Source organism: Spermophilus citellus, assembly GCF_964194105.1.
Source record: "Spermophilus citellus genome assembly, chromosome: 1".
Classification (NCBI taxonomy): domain Eukaryota; kingdom Metazoa; phylum Chordata; class Mammalia; order Rodentia; family Sciuridae; genus Spermophilus; species Spermophilus citellus.
This window is the reverse complement of record NC_138182.1, coordinates 88,933,429-88,959,832: the sequence shown is the minus strand read 5'-3', so window position 1 is coordinate 88,959,832 and position 26,404 is coordinate 88,933,429. Positions and strand designations below refer to the sequence as shown.

The 26,404-nt window shown below is 37.4% G+C and overlaps 1 protein-coding gene across 1 annotated transcript in view; it reads right to left on the bottom strand.

Annotated features, from left to right (window-relative positions):
* Positions 1 to 8,615: 8,615 nt before the first annotated feature.
* The window catches only part of LOC308642830 (olfactory receptor 14C36-like), a gene marked incomplete at both ends in the record, with an annotated part of 33,392 nt that continues 15,603 nt past the window's right edge, over positions 8,616 to 26,404 (bottom strand). The window contains one exon of the mRNA XM_081282199.1: positions 8,616 to 9,085. Coding sequence (XP_081138325.1) covers positions 8,616 to 9,085 — 470 coding nt within the window. The remainder of the gene's footprint in view (positions 9,086 to 26,404) is intronic.

The following is a 26,404-nucleotide window of genomic DNA, read 5'->3' as shown; positions in this document are numbered from 1 at the left end:
TTTTGCATATTGCTTTAACTACAACTTGAACACTTCTCCAAATTTGACTTGATTTTTTTCATGGATTAGTCTCATGAAACTTTAAATTTTGGATGTGATAAAATATATGAATCACCACCTAACTTGCATAGATCCTCAGAGTGTTCCTGCAGATTTACAAAATATGATTACTTTAGGAACCTGGATTTTTGTAAAGTAAGAAATAAGCTTTAGCTTCTATTGTTTGACCTCAATAACTTTAGAGTGTTCAGAACTACATTGTCCTTTAAGGAGTGCAAATGCATATGTAGAATTTGGTATAAAAACAAAAATTTGGAACCAAAATAAAACCACAATCAGGTAGCATGAAGTTCAGAAAAACAAGTATGAGGAAGAGTTATCATATTTTTAATGGAAATTATTTGAAGAAGGGCTGCCACAAGTACTTTCCTCTGGAAGTGGGGAAGCTGGGAGTTTTCACATTTGGTAGTTCTCTTGGTAGTACTTAAAATAAGGAAATGTGTGCTAATTTTTCCACGTGGACAGTGTATGGCAAAGTGGAACTTCTGTGCTGGACATCATGCTTAGTCACGTTGAGAATCTAGTAACACTGAGGAAAGACTGGTGTTGCTCACAGTGTGTTTTCATCTCTGCCCTCCTTCACCTCAGTGTGAGTTAGGGTTGTTTATGGTGATCAGTTAACACTGAGGGTTAGGGGCAACTCTCACTCACACCTCAACCTGTAAGTGGGAAACATCTAAGGCTGTCTGCAGTTCAGCAGCAAAATTTCTTATCATTGAGATGAAATTCATGTGTCATGAAGTTAAATTTGTAACAGTTTGTGGTTACCAATTCCATATTATTTACCACATGACAAAACTGTATGACTTTCAACTACCTCTTGTTCCCAAGTATTTGTAATTTTTTAAATGAACCATCTAATCCATTGCACATAGTCCCTGTTTATCTTTACTTTGGAAACCACTAAGTGTAATCACCATGTTTGAATATATATGTTCTGATTATTTTGTATGACTAAAATTATTAAATATGTGCTATTTTTCATGATTTGAATCAGCCTGATATTTTCAAAGAAAGTCCACATTGTAGCATTTATCACTATTTTATTTCTTGAATGGATGAATTAAGCTCCATTACATGTATACACCAACATTTTCAAAATCGACCTATTGATGGATGAATTGCCCTTTGTTCTGTTAACCCACTGTAGGATTTGTTGGTGATTTTCTGTAGGTGCTTTATTGCATGCTGGGATTGATACCATATGAATATGGTGTATTCTGATTTTGGTGTTCTGTGGAATTTTTTGGCTACATTTTGTTGAGAAGGTTTGCTATGTTCTTGTCAGGGATATTGTATTGAGGTCTTCTTTTCTTGTTCTGGAATTTTCTTCATTGTCTTTAGCTACTAACCCCATACCTTGTACCTAGTTTAAAGAAAAAAAATGTGTATTAAAGCAGCCAAATATACAAAGTACGAAGACCCTGTCTCTACAGTCACCAAGAATGATACTCACCTTGTCTTGAGGCCACAATGTCTGTAAGATTGGAGAACTAAATGAGCAGGCATGTCACTGGATGGACCCAGGGTGTTCACATGCTAGTAAAAGAGTGCAATGGGAACTACTTCACTGCAATGGAGACAACATTAATGACTATTTCAACAGGGTTATTTGACTTGAACTCTCATGGACTGTGAAAAGATGGAAAATGTCCAGGAATAGAAGTCAGTATTTGACTTGGCCACTGGTGGATAGAATAACGGATATCCTAAAAATTAACTAAGGTATATTTTACCTATTATAATTGTAGGTGTACAGACCACACTGTCTGAGGCCGAGGACCCAGAACATAGAAGGAACACAGAGGTAAGACCACTGAAGGACAGTCAGAGAGCATCTGGTGTTACAGTAAACTGAGGTGTCCTAACTACACTTGGCTACTCTCCTGCTGCTCCCCAGGACATGAGCGGTGCTGTCTCATGGTCACACACCATCAAACAGGCATCTTTTCCTGTTCTCACTGGGGCTCTCTTTTCTTCTTCAACAGATCAGAGTAAGGTCTTCATACACACAGCTGACATTCTCCTAAACTTCTATTTTTACCCTGTTGTGTTTATATTTCATGTTCAGCACTGAAAGAAAGAACAAGGCTCATTGTCGGAGAAAATGCCCATTTATTGAGGAACAGCTCTCCATATTTATAGAGCTGGGGGTGGTTTGACAGTTATGACAGATTCATGGCTGAAGGGTTTTACAATTGACATGGGGTGCTTTCTGATTGGGGCGGTAAGGATCATATGTGTCAGCAGGGCTAGTTTGATTGGTGAGTAAGGATCATGCGAGCCAGCAGGGCTAATCTAATTGGTGGGTAAGGATCATGTGAGCCAGAAGGGTTGGTCTGATTAGTGAATAAGGATCATGTGAACCAGCAGGGCTAGTCTGATTGGTGGGTAAGGATCATGTGAGCAAGCAGCACTCACCATTAGATAGCAGGATCATGTGAGCCAGCAGGGCTCACCATTGGATGGCAGGATCATGTGAGCCAGCAGGGCTCACCATTGGATGGCTCTTCTTGGGGGATGGGGAAGTTAGTCTTTTGAGCTGGGGCAACTCCCAAAAAGCACCATGAAGTTAAAGATTCCTTTGCCTAAAAATTAAATTGCTTTAGTCTTCTTGACATCTTCTATTGTGTTTCTTTCTTTCTTTTTAATTTCAATATCTTCATTTTGTTTATTCATTTTCATGTGTTGCTGAGATTGAACCCAGTGCCTCACATATGTGAGGCAAACACACTTCCACAGAGTCACAACCACAGCCCTATATTTTTTCTTCACAGTTTCATAATCGTACAAAAAAATACTGACTGAATACACTGAAAGGAAGATTTTTTCATGGTTGAATACTTCCATAACAGCTCAGACCACTTCAATCCCAGGTCACCTCCATCATAATCTCCTCAGGCCTCTGTCATCCTGGGTCCTCTTTAGTCTCCTCTTTAGGGGCTGGGGATGTGGCTCAAGTGGTAGCGTGCTTGCCTGGCATATGTGCACCCTGGGTTCGATCCGTAGCACCACATACAAACAAAGATGTTGTGTCCGCAGAAAAATAAAAAATAAATATTAAAAAATTCTCTCTCTCTCTCTCTCTCTCTCTCTGTGTGTGTCTCTCACTCTCTCTTTAAAAAAGTTAAGCTTTAGATTTGATGAAGAGATAAAAACATTTCATGATAAACAAAAGTTAGAAGAATTTTTAGCTAGACAACTGGCACTACAATACATCCTTGGAAACATATTCCATGAAGAGGAAACAAAAAACAACAATGAAATCAGCAGAGGGAGGTAGTACCCTAAAAAAACTAATCAAAGAAGAAAATCAAGTCAAGTTAAATAACAAAAGTAAATAAATATGACTGGACATGCAAAACATGTCTCAATAATAACCCTGAATATCAATGGCTTAAACTCATATATCAAAAAACATAAGCCAGCAGATTGGATTAAAAAATCAGCAATATGCTGCCTCCAGGAGACTCATCTGTTAGTAAAAGACATACACAGACTGATAATGAAAGGTTGGGAAAAATCATTCCACTCACATGGACTGTGGAAGTAAGCAGGGGTTTCGATCCTCATGTCAGTAAAGTAGACTTCAAGCCAAAGTTAATCAAAAGGGAAAAAGATGGAAATTATATACTGCTCAAGGGAACCATACCAACAAGCTATAACAATCATATATATATATATATATATATATATTCCCCAAACAATTGAGCAGCTATGTTAATCAAATTTTTCTCATGTTCAACAGTTAAATAGACCAAAACACAATAATCTTGGATGACTTTAACATACCTCTCTCACACCTTGATAGATCTTCCAAGCAAAAATTGAATAAAAAAAAAGAACTATAGATCTCAATAATGCAATTAATAACTTTGACTTAACAGACATATATAGAATATAACAACCAGCATCAAGTGGCTACACCTTCTTTTCAGCAGCACATGGATCCTTCTCTAAAATAGACCATATAAATTGCCACAGAGCAATTCTTAGCAAATACAAAAGAGTAGAGATACTACCCTGCATTTCATCAGATCATAATGGAATGAAATTTGAAATCAATGACAAAATAAAAAATAAAAATTACTCCAACACCTGGAGACTGAAGAATATGTTACTGAATGAACAATGGGTTTCAGAAGATATCAAGGAGGAAATTGAAAAATTCCTAGAGGTAAATGAGAACATAGACACAACATATTGAAATCTCTGGGAAACTATGACAGTGGTACTAAGAGGAAAGTTCATTGCATGGAGTTCATTACTTAAAAGAAGAAAAAGTCAACAAATGAATGACCTCACACTACATCTGAAAGCTCTAGAAAAAGAAGAACAAATCAATACCAACAGCAGTAGAAGACAAGAAATAATCAAAATTAGAGGTGACATTGAAGCAAAAAAAAAAAACTGCAAAATCTGACAAAACAAAAATTGGTTCTTTGAAAAATTTAAAAAAATTGACAGATACTTAGCCATGCTAATGAGGAAAAGGAGAGAGAAAAATCAAATTATCAGCATATGTGATAAAAAAGGTACTATCAAAAGAGATACTACAAAAATACAGAGGATAATTAGAAATTATTTTGAAAACATACACTCCAATAAAGTAGAGGATATTGAAGGCATTGACAAATGCTTAAGTCATACAATTTTCCCAGGATGAAGTAGGATGATATATACAATTTGAACAGACCAATATCAAGTGATGAAATGGAAGACACCATCAGAAGTCTACTACCAAACAAGAAAAGCTCAGGACCGGATGGATACAAATCCAAATTCTATAAGACCTTTAAAGAAGAAGTAACACCAATAGTCTTCAATTTATTTCAGTAAATAGAAAAAGAGAGAGCACTCCCAAACTTATTCTATGAGGTCAATATCATCCTGAAAAACAGGCAGAGACACATCAAAGAAAGAAAACTTCAGACCAATATCTCTAATGAACATAGATACAAAATTTCTCAATAAAATTCTGGCAAATAAAATACATAAACATATCAAAAAGATCATGCACCAAAATCAAGTGGGATTCATCCCAGAGATGTAAGGTTGGTTCAACATATGAAAATCAATAAATGTAATTCATCACATCAATAGACTTAAAGACAAAAATCATATGATCATCTCAATAGATGCAGAAAAAGCATTTGACAAAATACACCTCCTTCATGTTCAAAACACCAGGAAAACTAGGGATAACAGGAACATATCTCAACATCATAAAGGCTATCAATGCTAAGCCCCAGGCCAACATCATTCTAAATGGAGGAAATTTAAGGCATTCCCTCTAAAAACTGGAAGGAGACAGGGATGCCCTCTTTCACCACTTCTATTTAACATTGTTCTTGAAGCACCGGCCAGAGCAATTAGACAGATGAAAGAAATTAAAGAGATACATGGGAAAACAAAAACTCAAATTGGCACTATTGGCTGACAATATGATTCTATACCTAGAAGATACAAAAAGCTCCACCAGAAAATTTCTAGAACTAGTAAATGAATTCAGAAAAGTAGCAGGATATAAAATCAACACCCATAAATCAAAGGAATTTCTGTATATCCGTGACAAATCCTCTGAGAAGGGAATGAGAAAAATTACCCCATACATGATAACCTCAAAAAAAAAAAAAAGATACTTGGGAGTCAACTTAATGAAAAAGGTGAAACAACTATACAATGAAAATGACAGAACCTTAAAATGAGCAATCAAAGAAGATATTAGAATATGGAAACTTCTAACTTGCTCTTTGATAGGCAGAATTAATATCAAAATAACCATATTACCAAAAGCACTATACAGATTTAATGAAATTCCAATCAACATCCCAATGGTATTCCTCATAAAAATTTAAAAAACGTTCATGAAATTAATCTGAAATAAAGAGACCCAGAATAGCTAAAGCAATCCTTAGCAGGAAGAGTGAAGCAGGTGGCATCACTGTACTAGAATGTAAATTTAAACAATAGTAACAAAAAACAGCATGGTATTGGCACCAAAACAGACTGGGAGAACAATGGTACAAAATAGAGGACATAGAGAGTAACCCACAAAATTACAATTATGTTAGACAAAGTTACCAAAACCATGCATTGAAAAAAAGATAGCCTCTTCAAAAAATGGTGCTGGGAAAACTGGAAATTCATACACAACAAAATTAAACTAAAATTCTATCTCTCACCATGCAGAAAACTTCAACTCAAAGTGGATCAAGGACCTAGGAATTAAACCAGAGACCCTGAGCCTAATAGAAGAAAAAGTAGGCCCTAATCTTCATCACGTGGGATTAGGCCCCAACTTCCTTAATAAGACTCCTATAGTGCAAGAATTAAAACTAAGAATCAATAAATGGGATGGATTCAAAATGAAGAGTTTCTTCTCAGTAAAAGAAACAATCTGTGAGGTGAATAGAGAGCCTACATCTTGGGAGCAAATTTTCACCCCTCATACATCAGATAGAGCACTAATCTCTAGGGCATATAAAGAACTCAAAAAGTTAAACACCAAAATTGAAATAATCCAATCAATATTTAGGCCAAGGACCTGAACAGACACTTCTCAGAAAAGGATATACAATCAATGAACACATTTATGAAAAAAAAAGTTCATCACGCTAGCAATTATAGAAAATCAAATAAAAACTACTCTAAGATTTCATCTCTCTCCTTTAAGAATGCGAGCTATTATGAAGACAAACAACAATAAGAGTTGGCAAAAATGTGAGGAAAAAGGCACACTCATACATGGATGGTGGTACTGAAAATTGGTGCAGCCAATATGGAAAGCAGTATGGAGATTCTTTGGAAAACTTGGAATGGAACCACCATTTGACCCAGCTATCCTTCTTTTCAGTCTATACCCAAAGGACTTAAAAATAGCATACTGCAGAGAAACAGCCACATCATTGTTTATAGCAGCACAGTTCACAATAGCAAAACTGTGGAACCAGGCTAGATGCCCTTCAGTAGATTAAGGTATAAAAAAAAAAAAGTGGCATGTACACACAATGGAATATAACTCAGCAGTAAATGAGAACAAAATCATGGCATTTGCAAGTAAATGGATGGCATTGGAGAAGATAATGCTAAGTGAAGTTAGCCAATCCCAAAAAACAAATGCCAAATGTTTTCTCTGACATAAGGAGACTGAATCATAGTGGGTAGGGAGGGAGAGCATGGGAGGAATAGATGTACTCTACATAGGGAAGAGGGATATGAGGGGAAGGGAGGGGGCAGGGGATTAGCAAGGATAGGACAGAGGGATGGGAGGGGAAGGGAGGGAGGAGGATGTTAGCAATGTTGGCAGAATATGAAGGACATCAGTATCCAAAGTACATGTATGAAAACATGAATTGGTGCAAACATACTTTATATACAAAGAGATATAAAAAAATGTGCTCTATATGTGTAATAAGAAAGAAAATGCATTCTGCTGTCATTTATTTAAAAAAAAATAAAAAAAAAATTTGCTCTATATGTGCAGTATAAATTATAATGAATTCTGCTGTCGTATATAACAAATTAAAATTTAAAAAATAAATAAATAAAACACTACCAGCAACAAAAACAACACAATGACTATCACAATAAAAGATATAAGTTTACATTACAAATTCAAGAAAAGTGAGGGGAAATGTAAGAGTTGGCATGGCCCAGACATATGTGCCAGACAACTATGGTCCATTTCTACATTATTATTAGGACTAAGTCATTAGCACAACACTACAGGAGTAAGACATGTGGAAGACAAACCATCAGAAAACTGACATCAATTCATGGACATAATCAAAGACTGGCCCCTGTCATGTCCAAAGAATCACAGGCTTCTGTTCCCTGTGGAAAGATGTGATTGTTGGGACACAGGGTGCATTAACCATTGCCCTCTCTTTACTTCACAGAAAGGAGTCTCTTCTTATGCCTGGTACAGATGGAGAAAAATATTACTGTTAAATTATTTACATTTTGAGAATTGGTGCATGGAGCCCGGTAGAGGGAGTGGATTCCCGGGAAGTGTGTGTAGAGTGCCAGTGAGAGTTTGGGAATAAAGAGTTGCTGTTTGAACATACAAAAAAAAAATTCTTTACATTTTGGCTACAATTTCTTTAGGATTTGATTTTTTATATATTTTATGACTAAATAAATTGACAAATTATGTATTACAGTGTTTACAAGTAGGTTCTACATTGTTTGGAATAAGAGCAAATTATATGAGAATAAATTCTCTCCTAGAGTTTTCGTTGGTGTCAGAATTTGATATAGGTAATTGACATATGGGATAATTCTTTAAAATACATAACCACAAATGATTTCAGCAAATATATTGAATTATATTTAATCATTAAAAGATGCATTGATGAAATTACACCTTCTATAATATGTTCATGGAAATGATATGGTAAGACACAGAAAAATAGCTTATGAAATAACTCAGCTTCTAATAAGGTAATAGAAAGGTAGACAATGTAACTTGTAAAGCATAAATATGAAGAGTATTGTATCTAATTAAGAACCAAGATCAATGAAATTAGCATGATGTTGAAATGTTATCTTTATTATTTCCCTGACAATAACTGTCTTTGAATTACTCTGCTCACAGCTTCCTTTACCTGTTTATTCCTGAGACTGTAGATAAGAGGATTCAGGAAGGGAGGAATCATGGTGTAAAAGGCAGAGAGAACCATGTCCTGGAGGGTGTCAGAGGTTGCTGAGGACCTCAGGTACACACCTGAGCCAGAACTGATGAAGACGGACACCACGAGGATGTGAGGTGTGCAGGTGGAGAAGGCCTTCCCTGGAGCTCTGGTGGGAAATTTCAGCACAGCAGAAAATATGTGAATGTATGACAGGGCAATAAAAAGGAAGCAGCCACCGCAAATGACCACAACAGAGACAAGAAGAAGGACCATGTTGCTGGTGATGTCAGAGCAGGAGAGCCTCAGCAGAGAGGGGATGTCACAGAAGAACTGGTGTACCACGTTTGACTGGCAGAAAGACAGCCGGAATGTGTTCCCAGTGTGCACCCCTGCATACAGCAGACCACTGAGAAGGGAAGCCAGGGTCATGCGGACACAAAATTGAGGGTTCATGATGAGGGGGTACTGGAGGGGCTGGCAGATAGCCACATAGCGGACCCAGGCCATGATAGAGAGAATCAAAATCTCTACATATGCACAAAAAAGGACCAAGAAGATCTGTGTTGCACAACCAGTCACTGAAATGACCCAGTTGATAGTGAGAGAGTTGACAAAGGCATTGGGGACAGTGATGGAAATAAAGCACATGTCCAAAATTGACAGAACCTGGAAAGTTTTTGTACCTCTGAGGAAGGACAATGAAGGTACACTGCTGGCCTTGTCAGTTGAGAGCAAATTGTTTCTGGATAGGAAAAAAAAAGCATTTGCCAAATCAATAGCCACATACCAAGTACCAGGAGTCACCACCTGAATAATCTTATGATAATAAACTTCCATTCTCCAAGAACCATCTGTCTTCTGCTCAGACCAGATAGGAGAGTTAAATGGGGCTGTCATGGGAATCACCACCCCTGCATCCTTCAAGTCCTTGATGTTGGCATAAATCTCTACAATCCCTCCAGGGATGCGCTATTGCTGTTGATTCACTGTTTTCCCAGGTATAGGCAATTCCAGAGTCTTCCCTTTAGACTTTCCCATCATAATAGCCCTCACTCCACAGATTACAGAGCCAATGTGTGAGATTTCCAAAGTGTGAAGTCTATCTATTCTGATTATATGTTTTGAAACTCAGAAATAACTACAGGATATATTGGGGGGCCCACTGGACCCACTGTGAGTTGGACCTTGGCCAAAACTTCACTAATCACCTGACCTCCATAAGCCCCTATACTTACTGGAAGGGTATAATGACGTTTCGGACCTCCCAGAATCAATATCAGTTCAGAGAGTGTGTCTAGTTGTCCACAAAAGTCTGATCATTGCCTTTTCCCCAGTGTACAGTTACTCTGGTAAAAGGACTTAGGTCCCTTTGGGGAAGGATGGGAGAAAGATTAACAATAAAGATTTTTGATATTGTACCCAGGTCCTCCCTCAATGGGACCTGTCCTCACCTTCATTCAACGGGTTCTAGATCTGTAAATTGTCTCAAAATTGGGAAGTGATTGAGGAGCTGTGATTCTATGGTGTTATGATTTGGGGCAGACTTTTGTACAATTTGTCCTGGAAATTTTCTGTTAATATAAGTCAAGTAAGAATTTGGTGGGTTTCCCATTTATTTGGCTTCTAGAAACACCATGATTAATTATCCAACACCAGAGATCACGAGTGTCAGGCCATTGTGTTCATTTCTTACCGTTTGCTGCCCATTATGATAACTATTACCACACCATCTTTGTCACCAAAGAGGCACTTTGTCACGAAGAAGGCCACTTGACCTCTTTCTACCTGAGATTCAATCATGCCCATCACATTGAAGTCTTCCATTGATTGACCCCAGCTCCCACAGTAAAGACTGGCATGCAGAGAAGAGCAATGACAGAGCCCTTCAGGGATGCTGTTGCTCCCCTCATAAATGTGTTTCTTATACTTTTGGTGAAGCACACATGTTCTGAACTGCTCAGGTATGGAGGAGAAGGTGGCACATGACTGATCCCCTCCAGCATTCCAATCTCTTTGAGACTCTGAATTCCCTCATCAATAGAAAAAACAAGGAGAAAGGATATTTGCAGAGTTGACACAAAGTCTAAAGAACATGCCTCTCACTGGAATCTCACACAAGAGATTTATTGTCAGTAGCACACCAACAAGGTTGTTCCTCTGAGGAGAATAGCAGCCTGTCTGCATTCACAGAGCAGCTTTACAGCCCACAAGAAGAATTTCATATGCTATGTAGGAGTTGTCTTCCAAGATGGATTGGGGTTGATCCTTTTGCAGGCTGTGAGGATGGCCTCAGGTCTGAGTCTAAGCAACTCCATTTTAAAAACTCCAGTTTGAAACTTGCAGTCTCACCAGGCACACCTATGGAGCCCTGCAGTGTGTCCCTCAGGCACCAACAAGTCACTTCCTCCACCCTGACAAACTCAGAGTGAAGCCTCTGGCAGGCTGTCCTCACTTAATAAGAGGGAAAGATGAAAAGTTCAGGCTCTGACCACCGACCAGATGTTCTAACCCAGGGTAAGTGATGTCACTGAGAGGCCCTGGTGGCATTAAAGGGGAGTCAAAAGCCCTAAAATTTGGTATAAATAATGGAGCAAATGAACAGATATTCAGTCAGCTGATGCCCTCACTCTGAGAGCGTGATGAGGACCTGGACAGACATCCCAAAACTTTTCACCATTTGCTGATCCTCTGCATTTTCCTCGCCACTCTCAGACTCTACTGCAACATCTTGAACCTACTGAGAGCCACAACTTCTCCCCTATGACCCTCTCCTTCATTTTCTCCACCGACTATCAGCACCATCCCAAGAGAAGCCTGCCTTGGTTCCTGACCTGATCACCATGGTCTGAGAGAGTGTGCATCTCCTGGACTTAAAACCTAAGGCTGGAGACTTTTGATCTGACATCTGAGCTTAGCATGCAGAGGGAATATCTGTCATGAGCCTGTCATGATTAAGTGTGTTTGCAGTGCTTAGAATTAATCTAGAACTGTTTGTTCTGAATTGATTATGTCTATTGGTGTGCTTAGCATTAAGAGTTGTGGTTTTCTTGATTAAGAACCTATAGAGAAAAATTTTATTGAGTGATTTGAGTAAATAAAGCATTGACTAGGGCAGAAGCATGTGGACATTCTTTATTTCTCCCCTTGGACTGCTTAACTCTCACGTTTTTTCCATCACAACATAGGTACATGTTCTTATGGAAAGTTAAGCAGCATTGCCTCAGAATCAGAACTTTGGAACCTCTAGATAAAATGGCTCCTGACCTAAAATGGTTATTCCAATGCCAATATTGATCTGATGCCAATACAAGGATGTCAGTCATTTCCAGATCATTTATAGTAGGTCATCTTTGGACACATACATCAGCTGATCATCCAAAAAAATAATAGTACCCTTTTAAACAATGCAAGCTATTACATTAAATCTAGAATCTCTGCTTAATGGGCCAATATCAATAGACTCATCCTGACCAAAGTTTATGTTCCTCCCACCATTATCCCACACTCTTATAATCCATTCCCACACATGTTCCCCAGACCCCTACTTGTATGAATTAGAAAACCCAAGAAGTTCCTTCAGAGCGTGGGGTACCTCCTTGGGGGTCACACTCTGTACCTCACCTCTAGGGGCTGCTTAGATTTGGATCCAGTTATAGGCCATGAGGCAAAAGTGGGTGGTGAATGTGGGTCCTAAGGAGTATGAATATCTTCATGCTGAGCAACTAAATCACAGAAGGTTTTTACTGTTTCCAGAAGCAAAGCAGGTCTAGTTCCCTCCAGTAAGGGTGGAGAAACCAATGCCACACAGGGTGTGGGTAGGGATGTCTCAGTCATGGCTAAAGTGGGGGCTCAACAACTTCTGGTAAAGTAAACCCATCAGAGTATGGGAGATGAGTAACCCCAGCCACTTCAGCCTCCTCCCATATATCACCATCTAAATTTGCAGGGTCCCATTCTTTTCCAAGCAGTGCCCTCACTTTAACTGCAGACACCTTCCAAGGCTGAGAGTTAAACTTCTGCTTAATTCAGCCAATTGCAGGATTAGGGTTTGTGTTTGGTTTTCAGCAACCTCAGCCCTATGACTACAAGACAGAGAGTCTCCTTCAGAAAACACTTAGCAGCTTTCAGATCATTTACACATGACTGCAGCTAAGAAACTGAATTTTTGAGATGATAATTCTTCTTCTTAGTTCGCCCAGGGAAGCCAGAATCAACCAATCTACATCATCATATTTCTTAGGTTTTCAGAACTGTTCAAAGGTATCACATATAGAGTCACTGAACACCTTGATTTTTTTTTTAGAGAGAGAGAGAGAGAGAGAGAGAGAAATTTTTAATATTTATTTTTTAGTTTTTGGTTGACACAACATCTTTATTTTTATGTGGCGCTGAGGATCGAACCCCGTGCCCCTCGCATGCCAGATGAGGACGCTACCACTTGAGCCACATCCTCAGCCCCACGCCTTGATTTTTACAACTGGCAAATTGGGTACATCAAATTCATTTACTTCACAAATCTCTTTAAACCATTCACACCAAGGATTATCAGTACTCTCCATAGTACCAGTAGGAGAATTGGTAACTTTAGGTCTAAACAATTCAGCCAATTCCAGAACCTCAATTATACACTCAATTTATAACCTAGTGTCCTCTTCTCTGTCAAGGTCCTGTCTTGGAAAACAGAGTGTGAGGCCTTTAATTTTGGTCAGTTCTTTTCAAGACTATTTTTAGCTTTTCAGCACAGCTTCATTCTAAATAAATTTTACAATACTTTTTTTCTGAAAGGAAAAGAAGGCTAAAATTTTTGACAATGATTGCATTGAAGCTATAGAACATTTAAAGATCTATATTTTTAATAATATTAAGACTTCTTATGCTAGACACAAAACATCATTCTGCTTACTTATCATATTTTTTTTTATTTTGACATTATTTTTGTTATATTTTCATGTAAGAATCTATAAGCTTTTGATTAAATGTATTTTATATTTTTTGATACTGTGGTAGTAGGAGCAAATGTGACTCCCTTTTGTTTTATGACTTCATGCTGTAAAACAACTATGCCAAGTAGAAGAGTCATGACTGGAGCAAGATGTTCTTTTCCTTTTGCTATAGAAACCGTTAAGAACACAGAACTACATAATGGGGCATTGTTTCTGTAACTGGGGTACTGGGCTAACTGTGATGGTTAGGCTTCCCTCTGCTTGACTGCACTGTCCCGCTTCTGTAACCTGGCTTGCTTGCATTGGCTAGACCCCCCAAACATCCCTTTTGTGGTTTTCAGGCTTCTAAGGAGTGCCCTTGCAATTGTTCTGGGCTGATCAGGGGAACAGCTTTATGTTCTGGTCAGCCACCACGGGTGTGCTTCAATAAAGGTTTGATTCGATTATACATGAGTGGTCTGGAAGTCAGTTCATGAAACCCTGGGACGAAGCTTTAACCATAACATTTGAGGGCTCACCCTGGATCCATTTCTTCCCTACCCTCACACCATACTTTTACCATGGACTCCTTGACCCACTCAGTTTCTAAAAAGGGACTCCAAATTGCTTGCCCACTGCACATCACCCCCTTTCAGCTGGAAGTAGCAAGAACGGTCATCGCCCTTTTCCTTTACGGCAGTTGGAGGTCCCTAATATTAGAGGAAAAATTACGGTCAACATAGATATTCGCCAATATATCTAGCTCAGGAAGATGTACCTGGGAAACCATTCCCAAGATCACCCTGGGTGATCTCCCATAAAGAGACACTTGCTTCCACAACCCAACTTATAAGTGGGACAACTCCCCATTCACCAAAAATTGTGTTTCCCAGGTCCCACTTTGAACTCCCTGCCTATATCTCCAAACTGTCAATAACTCTGAACTATATAACCTACTATTTTGATGGAGTAAAAGGAACAGAACACCTGGACTTATTAAAAGGCCAGGGCCCACTGATTTATCAACATAGACTGTCTGACATGCCCCTATTTTAGTTCCCCTCCTGGCTGGTTTGGGAAGTCCTTCAGCCATCAAATAGATATAAATTTAGAAAAAAACTAGAACGGTCAATCTCCAAAGTAAAGGTTTCACTAGATTCTCTGACAGAAATAGTCTTACAAAACAGATGAGGTCTAGATTGTCTCTTTCTAAAACAAGGAGGACTTTGTATGGCTCCAGGAGAAACCTGTTTCTCTGCAAACCATTCTGGGATAATAAAGAACAGTTTGGCGCTTGTGAGAAACAGGTTAAAGGAAAGAGATGAAGCACTAGAAACTTCAGGCAATTGGTTTCAAAACCTATTCTCATGGTCCCCTTGGTTGACTACCATCATTTCAGCCATAGTTGGGCCCCTAGTCCTTCTCCTGATTGGGATTAGGACCCAGCTTCTTAAAAACCCTCCTAAACCATATACAAAAGAATGTAGGTGAGGTCAGGCTTATGGTCTTGGGAGCCCAGTATAGTCCCTTAGACACAGAAGGATGAAAAAACAACAACAACAACAACAAAAACAAAAACAAAAACAAAAACCTGAGGCCTAATGATGTGCAAGATTGACATCAAACCTACTAAAACCAGTGGGGAATGTGGTAGTAGGAGCAAATGTGACTCCATTTTGTTTTATGACTTCATCCTGTAAAACAACCATTCCAAGTAGAAGAGTCATGACTGGAGCAAGATGTTCTTTTCCTTTTTCTATAGAAACCTTTAAGAACACGGAACTACCTAATGGGGCATTGTTTCTGTAACTAGGGTAACGGGGCTCTGTTTCTGTAACTTGGGTGACTGGGCTAACTGTGATTGGTTAGGCTTCCCTCTGCTTGACTGCACTGTCCTGCTTCTGTAACCTGGCTTGCTTGCATTGGCTAGACCCCCCGAACATCCCTTTTGCAGTTTTCAGGCTTATAAGGAGTGCCCTTGCAATTGTAACCTGGCTTGCTTACATTGGCTAGACCCCACAAACATCCCTTTTGCAGTTTTCAGGCATATAAGGAGTGCCCTTGCAATTGTAATCTGGCTTGCTTGCATTGGCTAGATCCCCCAAATATCCCTTTTGCAGTTTTCAGGCTTATAAGGAGTGCCCTTGCAATTGTTCGGGGCTGATCAGGGGAACAACTTTATGTTCTGGTCAGCCACCACAGGTGTGCTGCAATAAAGCCTTGATTCGATTATATGTGAGTGGTCTGGAAGTCAGTTCATGAAAACCTGGGACGACACTTTAACTGTAACAATACAAAATTCAGTGAAATCACTTTCTTGGTTTCCATTTTTGATTAGTCATTGTTAGTGCAAATGATAAAATTTGAGTGTTGATTTTGTATCCTCCAACTTCTTTAAATTAGCTGTTAGTTCTAACAGATGTTTTGGTGAGTTTTAGGGTACTTTACATGTAAAATACTGTGCTGTATAAATTCTTTTTTTATTTCAATCTCTGTTTTATTTATTTTTAAATTAAAGGTGAATTTTTAATGGCACATTTGTGGTGTATGTAATTTCCCTAATTTATCCTGTTAGTTCATTTGAGACAATTTCCTGTCATAGATTCGTAATTTTATTTATCAGACTCCTTTAAATCAGACCACATACAGGTGAATTTTCTTCTCCTCAGATTCTGCGTTTGTGAGCTTGCTCATTGTGATTTTCCCACAAATGTGACTCCAGACTCTGTACTTGCAGCCCTTAAGGACCACTCCTAAATGCAAGAACAGTGAACTATCTGAGTTACCCCGCAGTGCACACTCCTAGTTTAGGAAGGATGGAGCAAGACTCTGCCTTCTTGTTTGGGCTCTCAGTTCATACACTAATGTCCTTTTCTCTGTCAAGGTCCTGTCTCAATGCTGTCATTATTCTGCTCTTGGTGCTTTGCTGTTCAAAATGCCACCTAGGTGAGGTGTTAGGTGCTGTCCAGTGTACCTGACAAGCCTTGAGTTCTGAAATATCTTACTAGGAGAATACACATGTGTGAGGAGCTTTGAGTGGCTTGTGTCACAGTGTTGATGGTGATGATCTCAGTGCTGTTGAATGAACCCACAGGGTGCATTGAATAATACCTCTGTTCCCAGAACAAGGTCTGTGTGGTTTGTGAAAAGGCTGTGATCAGTTTTGATCAGGGTTGTTGGGGCCTAACTGCATTTCTCATGAGAGCAAAGAGACAGTATTTCCTAATTCAGCATTTGCAGTTTCATTAGAGAACATATCAACTGTGAGGAGTTACAATAGTTTGTTTCTCTTTGAGGGTGTAGTTGAGGCCTGGTTTGGTGGTGTACACCTATAATCCCAGGGACCCAGTGTTAAACCATGATGCAAAGAAAAGACCATCAATTCAAATTGTGAATCAAATTAAAGCAAGCTTATCTTTGTATATACAGGAAGTGGCCAGGACTATCTCTCCCAAAAACCCCGGCTAGAAAGTAGCACCCTAGTTCTCTAGGAACACAGTTTTATAGCACAAAAAGTTTCAAAGGTGGGTTGTGAGAACTTACACATAACAGGATTTTCACAAGCATAATACAAAAGAAGATAGAAAGTTAATGATCTACATGGCTTAACATTTAAAGGTAGGGAATAAGTTTAGATCCCAACATCAGAATTTATGAGGTACCACTGATGTTTCAAAGAGGGTTGTTATCTGGTCAGGGAAAGCCAGGCATGGGTGAGTTCAAGGCACAGGCAGAAATTCCACATAAGTTTAGAAATTGCAGTAATTTATAGTAAAACAAAAATTAACTTTTCATGACTTTGTGACGAGATGGCTCCCAATCTTAACATGGAATTAGGCTGGATTCATCACAAGGAGTCCAAGGCAGAAGAATCTCAAGTTCTAAGCCAGCCTGGGCAATGTAGAAAGACCATGCCTCAAGTTAAAAAATTAAAATAGCTATGAACATAGTTTAGTTAAATTCCCTGGGTTCAATAAGCAGAAATAAAGAAAAACAAAGAGTTCTATTAAAAAGAATATTCAGAGTGGTATTTATTTCCATATTATAGAGGTATAATGAAACAACAAAATTTGTTTACATTTACTTTGTATGATGATATACATATATATATATTTAATATATATAAATAATATATATATATAAATATATATATTTCAGGTATATAGGAGGAATATGTGTACTACAAACAAAATGATAATCATAATAAAGCTCTTAGAATGTGAACTCTGGAAATTTTGAGCCCACAGAATTAAGTGGAACATAAATGGAGTGAGGTTGGCTGGGGTAAATAACTTCTGGTCAGCTACTGCCCAGCATGAAGATTGCACTCCAGGGCATTATATACTTGATGGCTGCAGAAGGCAGATCCTAAATTTTCTCACCACAGACATAAAAAAATAATGATAAATATGTGAAGTTGTAAACGTGCTAATGTGTCTGAATGTCTCCTGCTGCTTCTTCATATCTCTGTCCTCTGGATAGAATGGAATGTCCGAGTGTTCTGTTGAGCAGTAGTGCTGAGAGAGGGTACCTTGCCTTATTCCTGATCTTAGATGCACTGATTTCAGTCTCTCCATTGATCATGTAATTTGTACTTCATTTGGTTAATTTGATGTATTACACTGATTGATTGATGTAAGTTGAACCACCCTTGCATCCAATTTATAAAGCCCACTGGCTCAGGAGTATGACTTTTTAAAAATGTGCTGTCCAATTCAATTTGCTTTATTTTTTCCAGGATTTTTGTATTACTAGTTCCTTGGGGATATGGCTCTTTAATTTTTATTTTCTTGTTATGTCCTTCCTTGTGGTTTCAGGGTAATGATTGCCCTCTCAGAATGAATTTTGGGAGGGCTACTTTCTCTTCAGTTCTTCAAAAGAGTTTGAGAAAGATTGCTTTAAACTCTTGAAATGTTTTCTAGAATTATCTAATAAGTCATCTCTCTAGTTTAATTTTTCAAAGGGAAGATTTGCCAATCAAAAACATCTTTCTAAAAGATCAAACTATCAAAGTTTTAGTTTCACATGATTTGAAAAAAAAATCATGTTAAGGTAAGCAGAATTCTCTCACAGAAGCATGTGAAGTGCTGCCTCTTCATGCCAGGAGCTGAGTTCTCCCTCTGGCAGCACAATTAGCCCAACATCTTCAGTACTCTCTCTTCTTTCTTGGCACATTGCTCTTGCAACATGCTTTGGGGCACTAATTTTCTCAGTTCTTTTGGCCACTTAATTTCTCCAAAGATACTGCCTGCATCAGACACCTGAGGCTTACATCAGATTCCTCTGGGTGTTGCCTGCTAGGTGCACCAGGGTTCATGTGTGTGGGGGGGGGGATGCTCAGTAGGCAGAACTCTGAAGATGAGCTCCCAGAGGTTATCTGCCATCTCCTTAGCTTAATGAGTCTCATGAGTATCCTTCAAAAACTTCATTTACCAGATTCTAAAACTTTCCCTCATTATTCCAGCCTTTGCTTGTCTCTGTGTTTTGCTCATTATTGTGCTTCTGTCCTGTGTGGCCCTCTAACTATACCCAGAGGGGTTAGAAGTGCTTGCTCTGAGTGAAGGATATCTGCAACTTTCCAGGCCTGCAATTCAAAAATCTCACCATGAAGACCAGTGTTGAAAATATTTTCCCTTAAGCTCCTCTCCAGAAGTTTGATAGTTTCAGGCCTTAGTTTTATGTCACTGATGCATTTCAAGATGATTATACATGTGATGTAAGAAAAGAGGACGGTGTCATTCTTTCACTGTGGGTATTCCTTTTTTCCTCAGCAATGTCTGGAAGAGACTCCTCTTTCACAATGTGTCTTCTTGGTGCCCTTGTTGAAATTTTTTCTACCTGACCACATATATTTGGCTTATTTCTTAGCTCTCTACTCTGTTCCATTTATTTAGGTTTCTATTTTTGTGCCTGTGTTGTACTGTAGATTGCTATGGCTTTGTAAAAATATCTTAAATTAGAAAGTGTAATGCCTCCAAATTTGTTTTTCTTTCTCAGCGTCTCTATGAACATTTCAAATTTTTGTGTCTCCATAATTTTTTTTCCATTTTTTGTGTGAAGAATGTTTCTGAGATTTAATAAAGACTCCATCAAATCTACATTTATTCAGGTAGCTTGGATATTTTAACCATATAAATTCCATATAATATCCATGAACATATGATATATTTCCATTTATTTATTTCTTCTTTACTTTTTTTCACCAATGCTTAGTTTTGAGTGTATAAATCATTCACTTCTTGCTTAATTGAATTATAGAGTTATTTTTATGCAATCAGAAGTGCGGTTATTCTCTTGATTTCCTTTTCTCCTAGGTAATTATTTGTGCAGAGAAGTACTACTGAATTTTGTATGCTGATTTTTTCTAGATTTTTAAAATTAATTAATTAATATGTTCTAAATTGTTACACATAACAGCAGAATGCATATCAGTTCATAGTCCACAAATGGAGCACAATTCTTCATTTCTTTGATGGTACATAAAGTCACACCATTCATGTCTTCATACATGTACCTAGGGTAATGATGTCCATCTCATTCTACCATGGTATGTTGATTTTGTATCATGCACTTTCCTTAATTTATTTATTAGTTCTAAATCTTTGTGGTGCCTTTGAAATGTTCTACATATAAATTATGTTATCCACAAACAGAAATCATTTTATATCTTCCTTTTTGTTTGGGATGACTTTGATTCCTTTTTCTTTTCTGATAAAAGTTCCTTTTCCTTTTTCTTTTCTTCCTTGTACTTCCAGTACTGGGAGGTAGAGCTGTGAGAGTGGGATTCCCTGTGCTGTAATGCAGAATTCAGCCTTATGTTAAAGTCTTTAACACATTTGAGTTGGTACATCAAGGAAGTGCTGGGAGTTTTCAGTGCTATTCTGCATGTAGAAATCTGGTTGTCCATATACCACTCTTAATCCTCATACTAATATTTCAGAACTTCTGTGTATTATAACTGCATTTTTAAAAGGGGTTTTGGTTTGTTTGTTTGTTTTGTTTTGTTTATAGTGGTGCTGGGGATTGAACCAAGGGCCTTGTGCATGTAAGGCAAACACTTAATCTACAGAGCTATACCACAGTCCCTGAAAGAAAAAAAAATGTTTTGAATGCTGACATGCATTTCACTTTCTATTAATACAAAATGTGTCCTTTCACATATTTCTACATGTATAATATTATTCTGTTTTTTTAATGTTCATTCACTTTAGGCTTGTGTAGCCCTGATGTCCTCTTTACCTATTTCCTTATGATATATGTCTTCTCTCAAATAAGACCAAAGAATATTTTATATTTAAAATAATATATTAATCCATTTGTTTATAAGGGGTTTTAAATATGCTTTTTTATATTAGGATTGTGTTTGACTTTATAATATATATGTTATACTTTATAATATATTATTTATTCTTCTTTTGTATGTATATTTTTGTGCATTATAGTTTTGTGTACTAGTGGGACTCTGTTACATATTCACACATGCACACACTATAACAATGTAATTGGCCAATATCATTCCTCAGTACTTCCCTTTTTCCTCCCCTCCTCCCTCCTCATAAAAACTTTACTGATCTCATTTCTATTTTTAGGAGACTTTCCATCTTTTCTTTCTTTTTTTCTGTCTACTTCCACTTATACACTTGACCTTCTGAGTTTGACTTATTTTACTTAACATAATGATCTCAAGTTTCATTCATTTTCCTGCAAATGACACAATTTCATTGTTCTTCCTGGCTGACTAAAACCTCATTGTATACATACAACACATTTTCTTTATCTGTTCATCTATGGATGGACACCTAGGCTGGTTTCATAGTTGGAAGCTGTTTTGAATTGTGCTGCTATAAACATGGGTCTGCATGTATCCCTGTAGTCTGAGGACTTTAATTCTTTATAAATCCTGAGGAGTGGTATAGCTGGGTCAAATGGTGGCTCCATGCCCAGTCTTTCATGGAACCTCCATTCTGACTCCCATATTTGTTGTACTAATTTACAGTCCCAACAACAGTGTAAAAGTGTTCCTTTCCCCACTTCCTCTCCAACATTTATTATTATTTGAACTCTGCATGATTCCTCTGTGTATCTCACCTACAGGAATGTCTTTAGGTCACTTGAACATCTCTATCTGGTTTCTGAATGCTCAAGTCTTCAACTGCCTATGTGTGGAATACCTTTCCATTCATCCGTGCCTACTGTGACTTCTTTCTGCCATATTTTGTAATTTTCTGTACATGAGCCTATCACCTCCTTTTCCTAGTTAATTCCTGAATGTTTTATTGTTGTGCCCTTGATTAATAGTGTTGCTTCCTTGGGGTCCATTTACAGAACACACCTAAGTGTTTTGAAGCCCAGCTGTACCCACTGCCTTTGGCCTCAATGAAGTGAGCCTTTCTCATGTCACTTTGGAGATGAGGCAGCTGGTTTCCCATCTCACTGAGCACAAATCCAACAACCCTGCAGCTGCTGGCCAGCTGTCTAGCACCACGGTGAAGTATACAAGTGCCCCCTTTGCTGTGTTTTCTTTACATTAGCTAGTTCCCTGAGAAAGCATACAGATAATGCTCGTGGATCTAGATGAAGGAATAGTCCCATGGTTTCTCTCCCCAAACTTAACTCTTTCTCCCTGTCACCTCCGACTCTCAGTTGTCACCTCTGACACCCATGGAACATGAGCAAAGGAGGGAAGTACATTTCTCCTCCTCTGCGCTCTGACACACCTAAACATGATGTTCTCCAGTTAGAGCTCCTCCAGGGAGTGCCCACCTTGGCCTCTGGCCACTGTCAAGAGAGAGACCTGAAATCCATATTGGAAGGAAATCAAGGCAAAAGACAATCATGTTTATTCTTTTTGTTGCTACTATTAAGAATTTTTTCTTTATTTCTTCCAATTACTCATGGTTATGTTATAGAAATCACTGTCTTTTTCTATGGTTTGTATTCTGCATCTTAGCTGCACTCATTTATTAATTATAGCAGTTTATTGGAAGAACTTCAGGATTTTTTAAACAGATAAGATCATGCTATTGGAAAATTAAGATAATTTTGTCAGTTATTTTGTTAGAGGTATTTTATTTATTTTTATTTAATTCATTATTCTGGCTGTGACATACAGTTCTTCATTAAATGAAAGTTGTTAAAGTAGGAAATTTTTCTTGTTCTGATCTTAGAAAGGAAATTTCAGACATTCATCATTGGTCATTATCTTTGCTTTGAAATTTACTGTAAGACTCTGACTGTTCAGAAGTAGTATCCTTCTTATTATTCTTGCTATTCAAATTCTGTCCCTGTTCCTACGGTTTCCCTAAGTGGATTCCCATTTCCTTCAATTTCCAGTTTAATAACCTATCATGAAACTATACTGAGTTTTACAGAGTGCCTCTTCTCCACCAGGGGAGAGGATCATCAGTGATTTTTCTCCCTTATTCCTGCTATTGTGTATTGTGACATGATAGATTATGTTTGTGTGTGGGCATTGAAACTCTCTTGCTTTTTGGGATAAGTGCCAGTTATTTATGCTGTGTAACACTTTCAGTGTGCTGTTAAACTCTGTTAGATAGTACATTTCAATGTTTTATTAGTACAATCCAGTTATTCATATGTTGGGGTTTATTATGACATAGTCGTACAAGCATGGAACATAATTTACTCTAATCCAGTCCCCAGTGCCTCCTCTTTCCCTCCTCTCCTCCCTCCCTAGTTCCACTTCCTCTGCTCTTCTGATGCTCCTTCTGTTTATAAATCTTTTAAATTGATCTCCATAGATACCCATAAAGGTACAAACTCTGTGATATACTCAATATGTAGATAGCACAATTTGATAAATTCATTCCACCATTCCTCTCTTCTCCCATCCTTATTCCCTTTTTCTCAGTTCCCTTCCTCTATTCCACAGACTTCCCTGCTTTTTTGATGGGATTTCCCCCTTTTTTCTAATTTTGCTCTTCCACACATGAGGGAAAGCACTCAATCCTTGATTTCTGAGTCTGTCTTCTTCACTTAGCATGATGTTCACCAGTTCTATCCATTTACCTGAAAGGGCCATGATTTCATTCCTCTTTATGGCTGAGTCAAACCCCAATGTGTTTTTGTACCACATTTTCTTAGTCCATCATCTACTAACAGGCTTCTGGGCTAGAAGATGACTGGCCAGAGTGAATTGCTCTGCTGTAAACATTGATGAGTCCACTTCCCTGTAGTATGCTGATCAATACCAAGGAGTATGAGTTTAAAAATACTCACCAGGGATATCTGTTTTGTGTTTAATATTCTATTTTTATCTTTGGTTTTGTGAAGTAATGCTAGTCTCAAAAAAAATGAGTTAGGGTATACTTTCAGCCTTTTATCATATAAGAGTTTTGTAAAAGTTATTTTTTGTGGTACTGGGATTTGAACCCAGGAACTTTATCTCTGAGCTCCATCCCCAGGTCTGTAATTTTCATTTTATTTTGAAACAAAGTCTTGCTGTTTTGCTGAGTTTAGCATCAATCTTTTAAAAATTTGAAGAAAGAAGTACAAGTTGCATTGATTTTTCTTTGTGATGTTCTATTTAGTTTTTCCTTTTTTTTTTTCAATCTCTATTACTATATTCTTTCCTAAGGTTGCGTCTAATTTGTTTTGCTTGTGCTGCATATTCAATGTGCAAAGTTAAGTGACTGTTGTGAAGTCTTTCTTTTTTGAATCTGAGTATTTTCAAATTCAAATTGCCTTTTCCCACTGGTCTCTTGGCATCCTTCCAGTTTTTGTGTGTTGTGCTTTTATTTTCATTTTTATACAGAAATTTTCTGATAGGGATGGCAATTTCTTCTTTGACTGCCTGTTTTCTCATGAGACAAAGTTAATTTACATACATTTATGTATTTATCATTTTTCTTCTGTCTTTGCTATGTAGTTGCAAGGCGTATTTCCAGTTTATCCCTTTCCTATCACTGAGTGGAGTGCTATATAGAGGTCTGTTAGGTCCAGGTGACATGTGGTATTGTTTTAGTGTTCTATATTCCTAGCTGTTCTCTGTTGTAGCTACTAGTTAAATTCAGTTGGATATTGTAGTATATGAATAGGAGTTCAGAGCTGTCTCTCCCTTTCATTTCTGCCATTTTTTTCTCAAATTGTTATGAAGCTCTGATATGTGGTGAATATATGCTCATGATTGTTAATCCCACATGTGCATAATATTTTATCATTATATAATGGCCATTGTGTTTTTACAAGTTTTTGACTTTGAATTAATTTGCTTTATGATATTATTATAGCACCCTGGTCTCTTTCAGTTGCTTCTTAAATGGAATGCATTTCTTTATCTTGTTTATTATAGCCTTTGTGTGTACTAAAATCTGAGTTGATACTCCAAGAGACATAAAATGTTTATATGATTTTTAAGATCCAATTTGCTCACCAAGTGCAGTGACACTCTCCTGTAATTCCAGCTGTTTGATAGATAGAGACAGGAGGATCTCGAGATCAAAACTAGCTTCAGCAAAAGTGAAGCACTATGCAACTCACTCTGACCCTGTTTCTAAATCACATACAAAATTGGGCTAGGGATGTGGCTCAGTGTTGAGTCCCCCTGTGCTCAATCCTCAGGACCAAAATAAAAATTTAAAAATTCAATTTGCTGATGTGTGCATTTTGATTGGAAAATTGAATCCAGTTACATTTAATGATGTTAATGTCAGAGGACTTCTTCTTGTCACTTGTTGTTTTCTATGTGTCTTGGACCTCTTCATTTTTATTCATTTATTTATTGATGTCCTTTGTGTTTGATTGTTATCTGTAGTGGTATGTTTTGATTCACTTCTCCTTTGCATTAATATATATATATATATATATATATATATAGTGTGTGTGTGTGTGTGTGAGTGTGTGCATGTCTGGTTAACTTGGGAATGATATCTATCAATCTAAGTTTATCTTGGTTCATAACACTCTGTTTTAAAAAGTCATTAACTTAATTTTGATCATAAACAAAATTTCTACTTTCTTAGATTTGATGTTACTACATTAACAATTTCACAAATGACATATTAATATGTTATCTACCAAATAACAAACCTAAAATGATTTGGATGTTTTTTTTTTTCCTAAACTAAGAAAAATTAAATGTGGAGAAGTCAACTGAAATAACAATAGTAATAGCTTTTATATTTTCCTTTATCAGAGAACTTTACTTTTGTATGAAGACATATTACTCTCTAGTGTCATTTTTATTTTAATTTAACCATTTCTTGTGGGACATGTATATTGCTAATTAACTTGCTTACTTTTTATTGTTTCTGGAATATCATTATTTCTCTCTTATTTTAAAGAGTAGTTTTGCCATATATAAAATTCTCAGCTGTTAGTTTTTCTTTCCCAGTGCTAAATATATCAAACCAATGTTCTGTAGCATGCAAAGTTTCTACTGAGAGAGTGACCAATAATATTCTAGAGGATTAGTTTTATGTGATGAGTTTCTTTTCTCTTGTGCTTTTTAATATTTTCTTTGCCTTTGATTTAGACGCTTTGATAATAATGACACTTGGTCTTCAACTCTTTGGATTTATTTTATTGGGAGTACATTGAACATCTTGGATTTGCAGATATATTTACATATATATTTATTTAAGTATATATAGTTTTTGTATGTTTTTACCAAAGGTCCCAAATCTTTCTCTACAATCTGATATCATCTTGTAAGTATCTAAGAATATTTACTTTTTTTCATTTTCTTTTTTCAGACATGATAATTGCAATTTAAATGTCTTACAGTTTCTTGATTCTTCTTTTGGTGAGTTTGAATTTGATATTGAA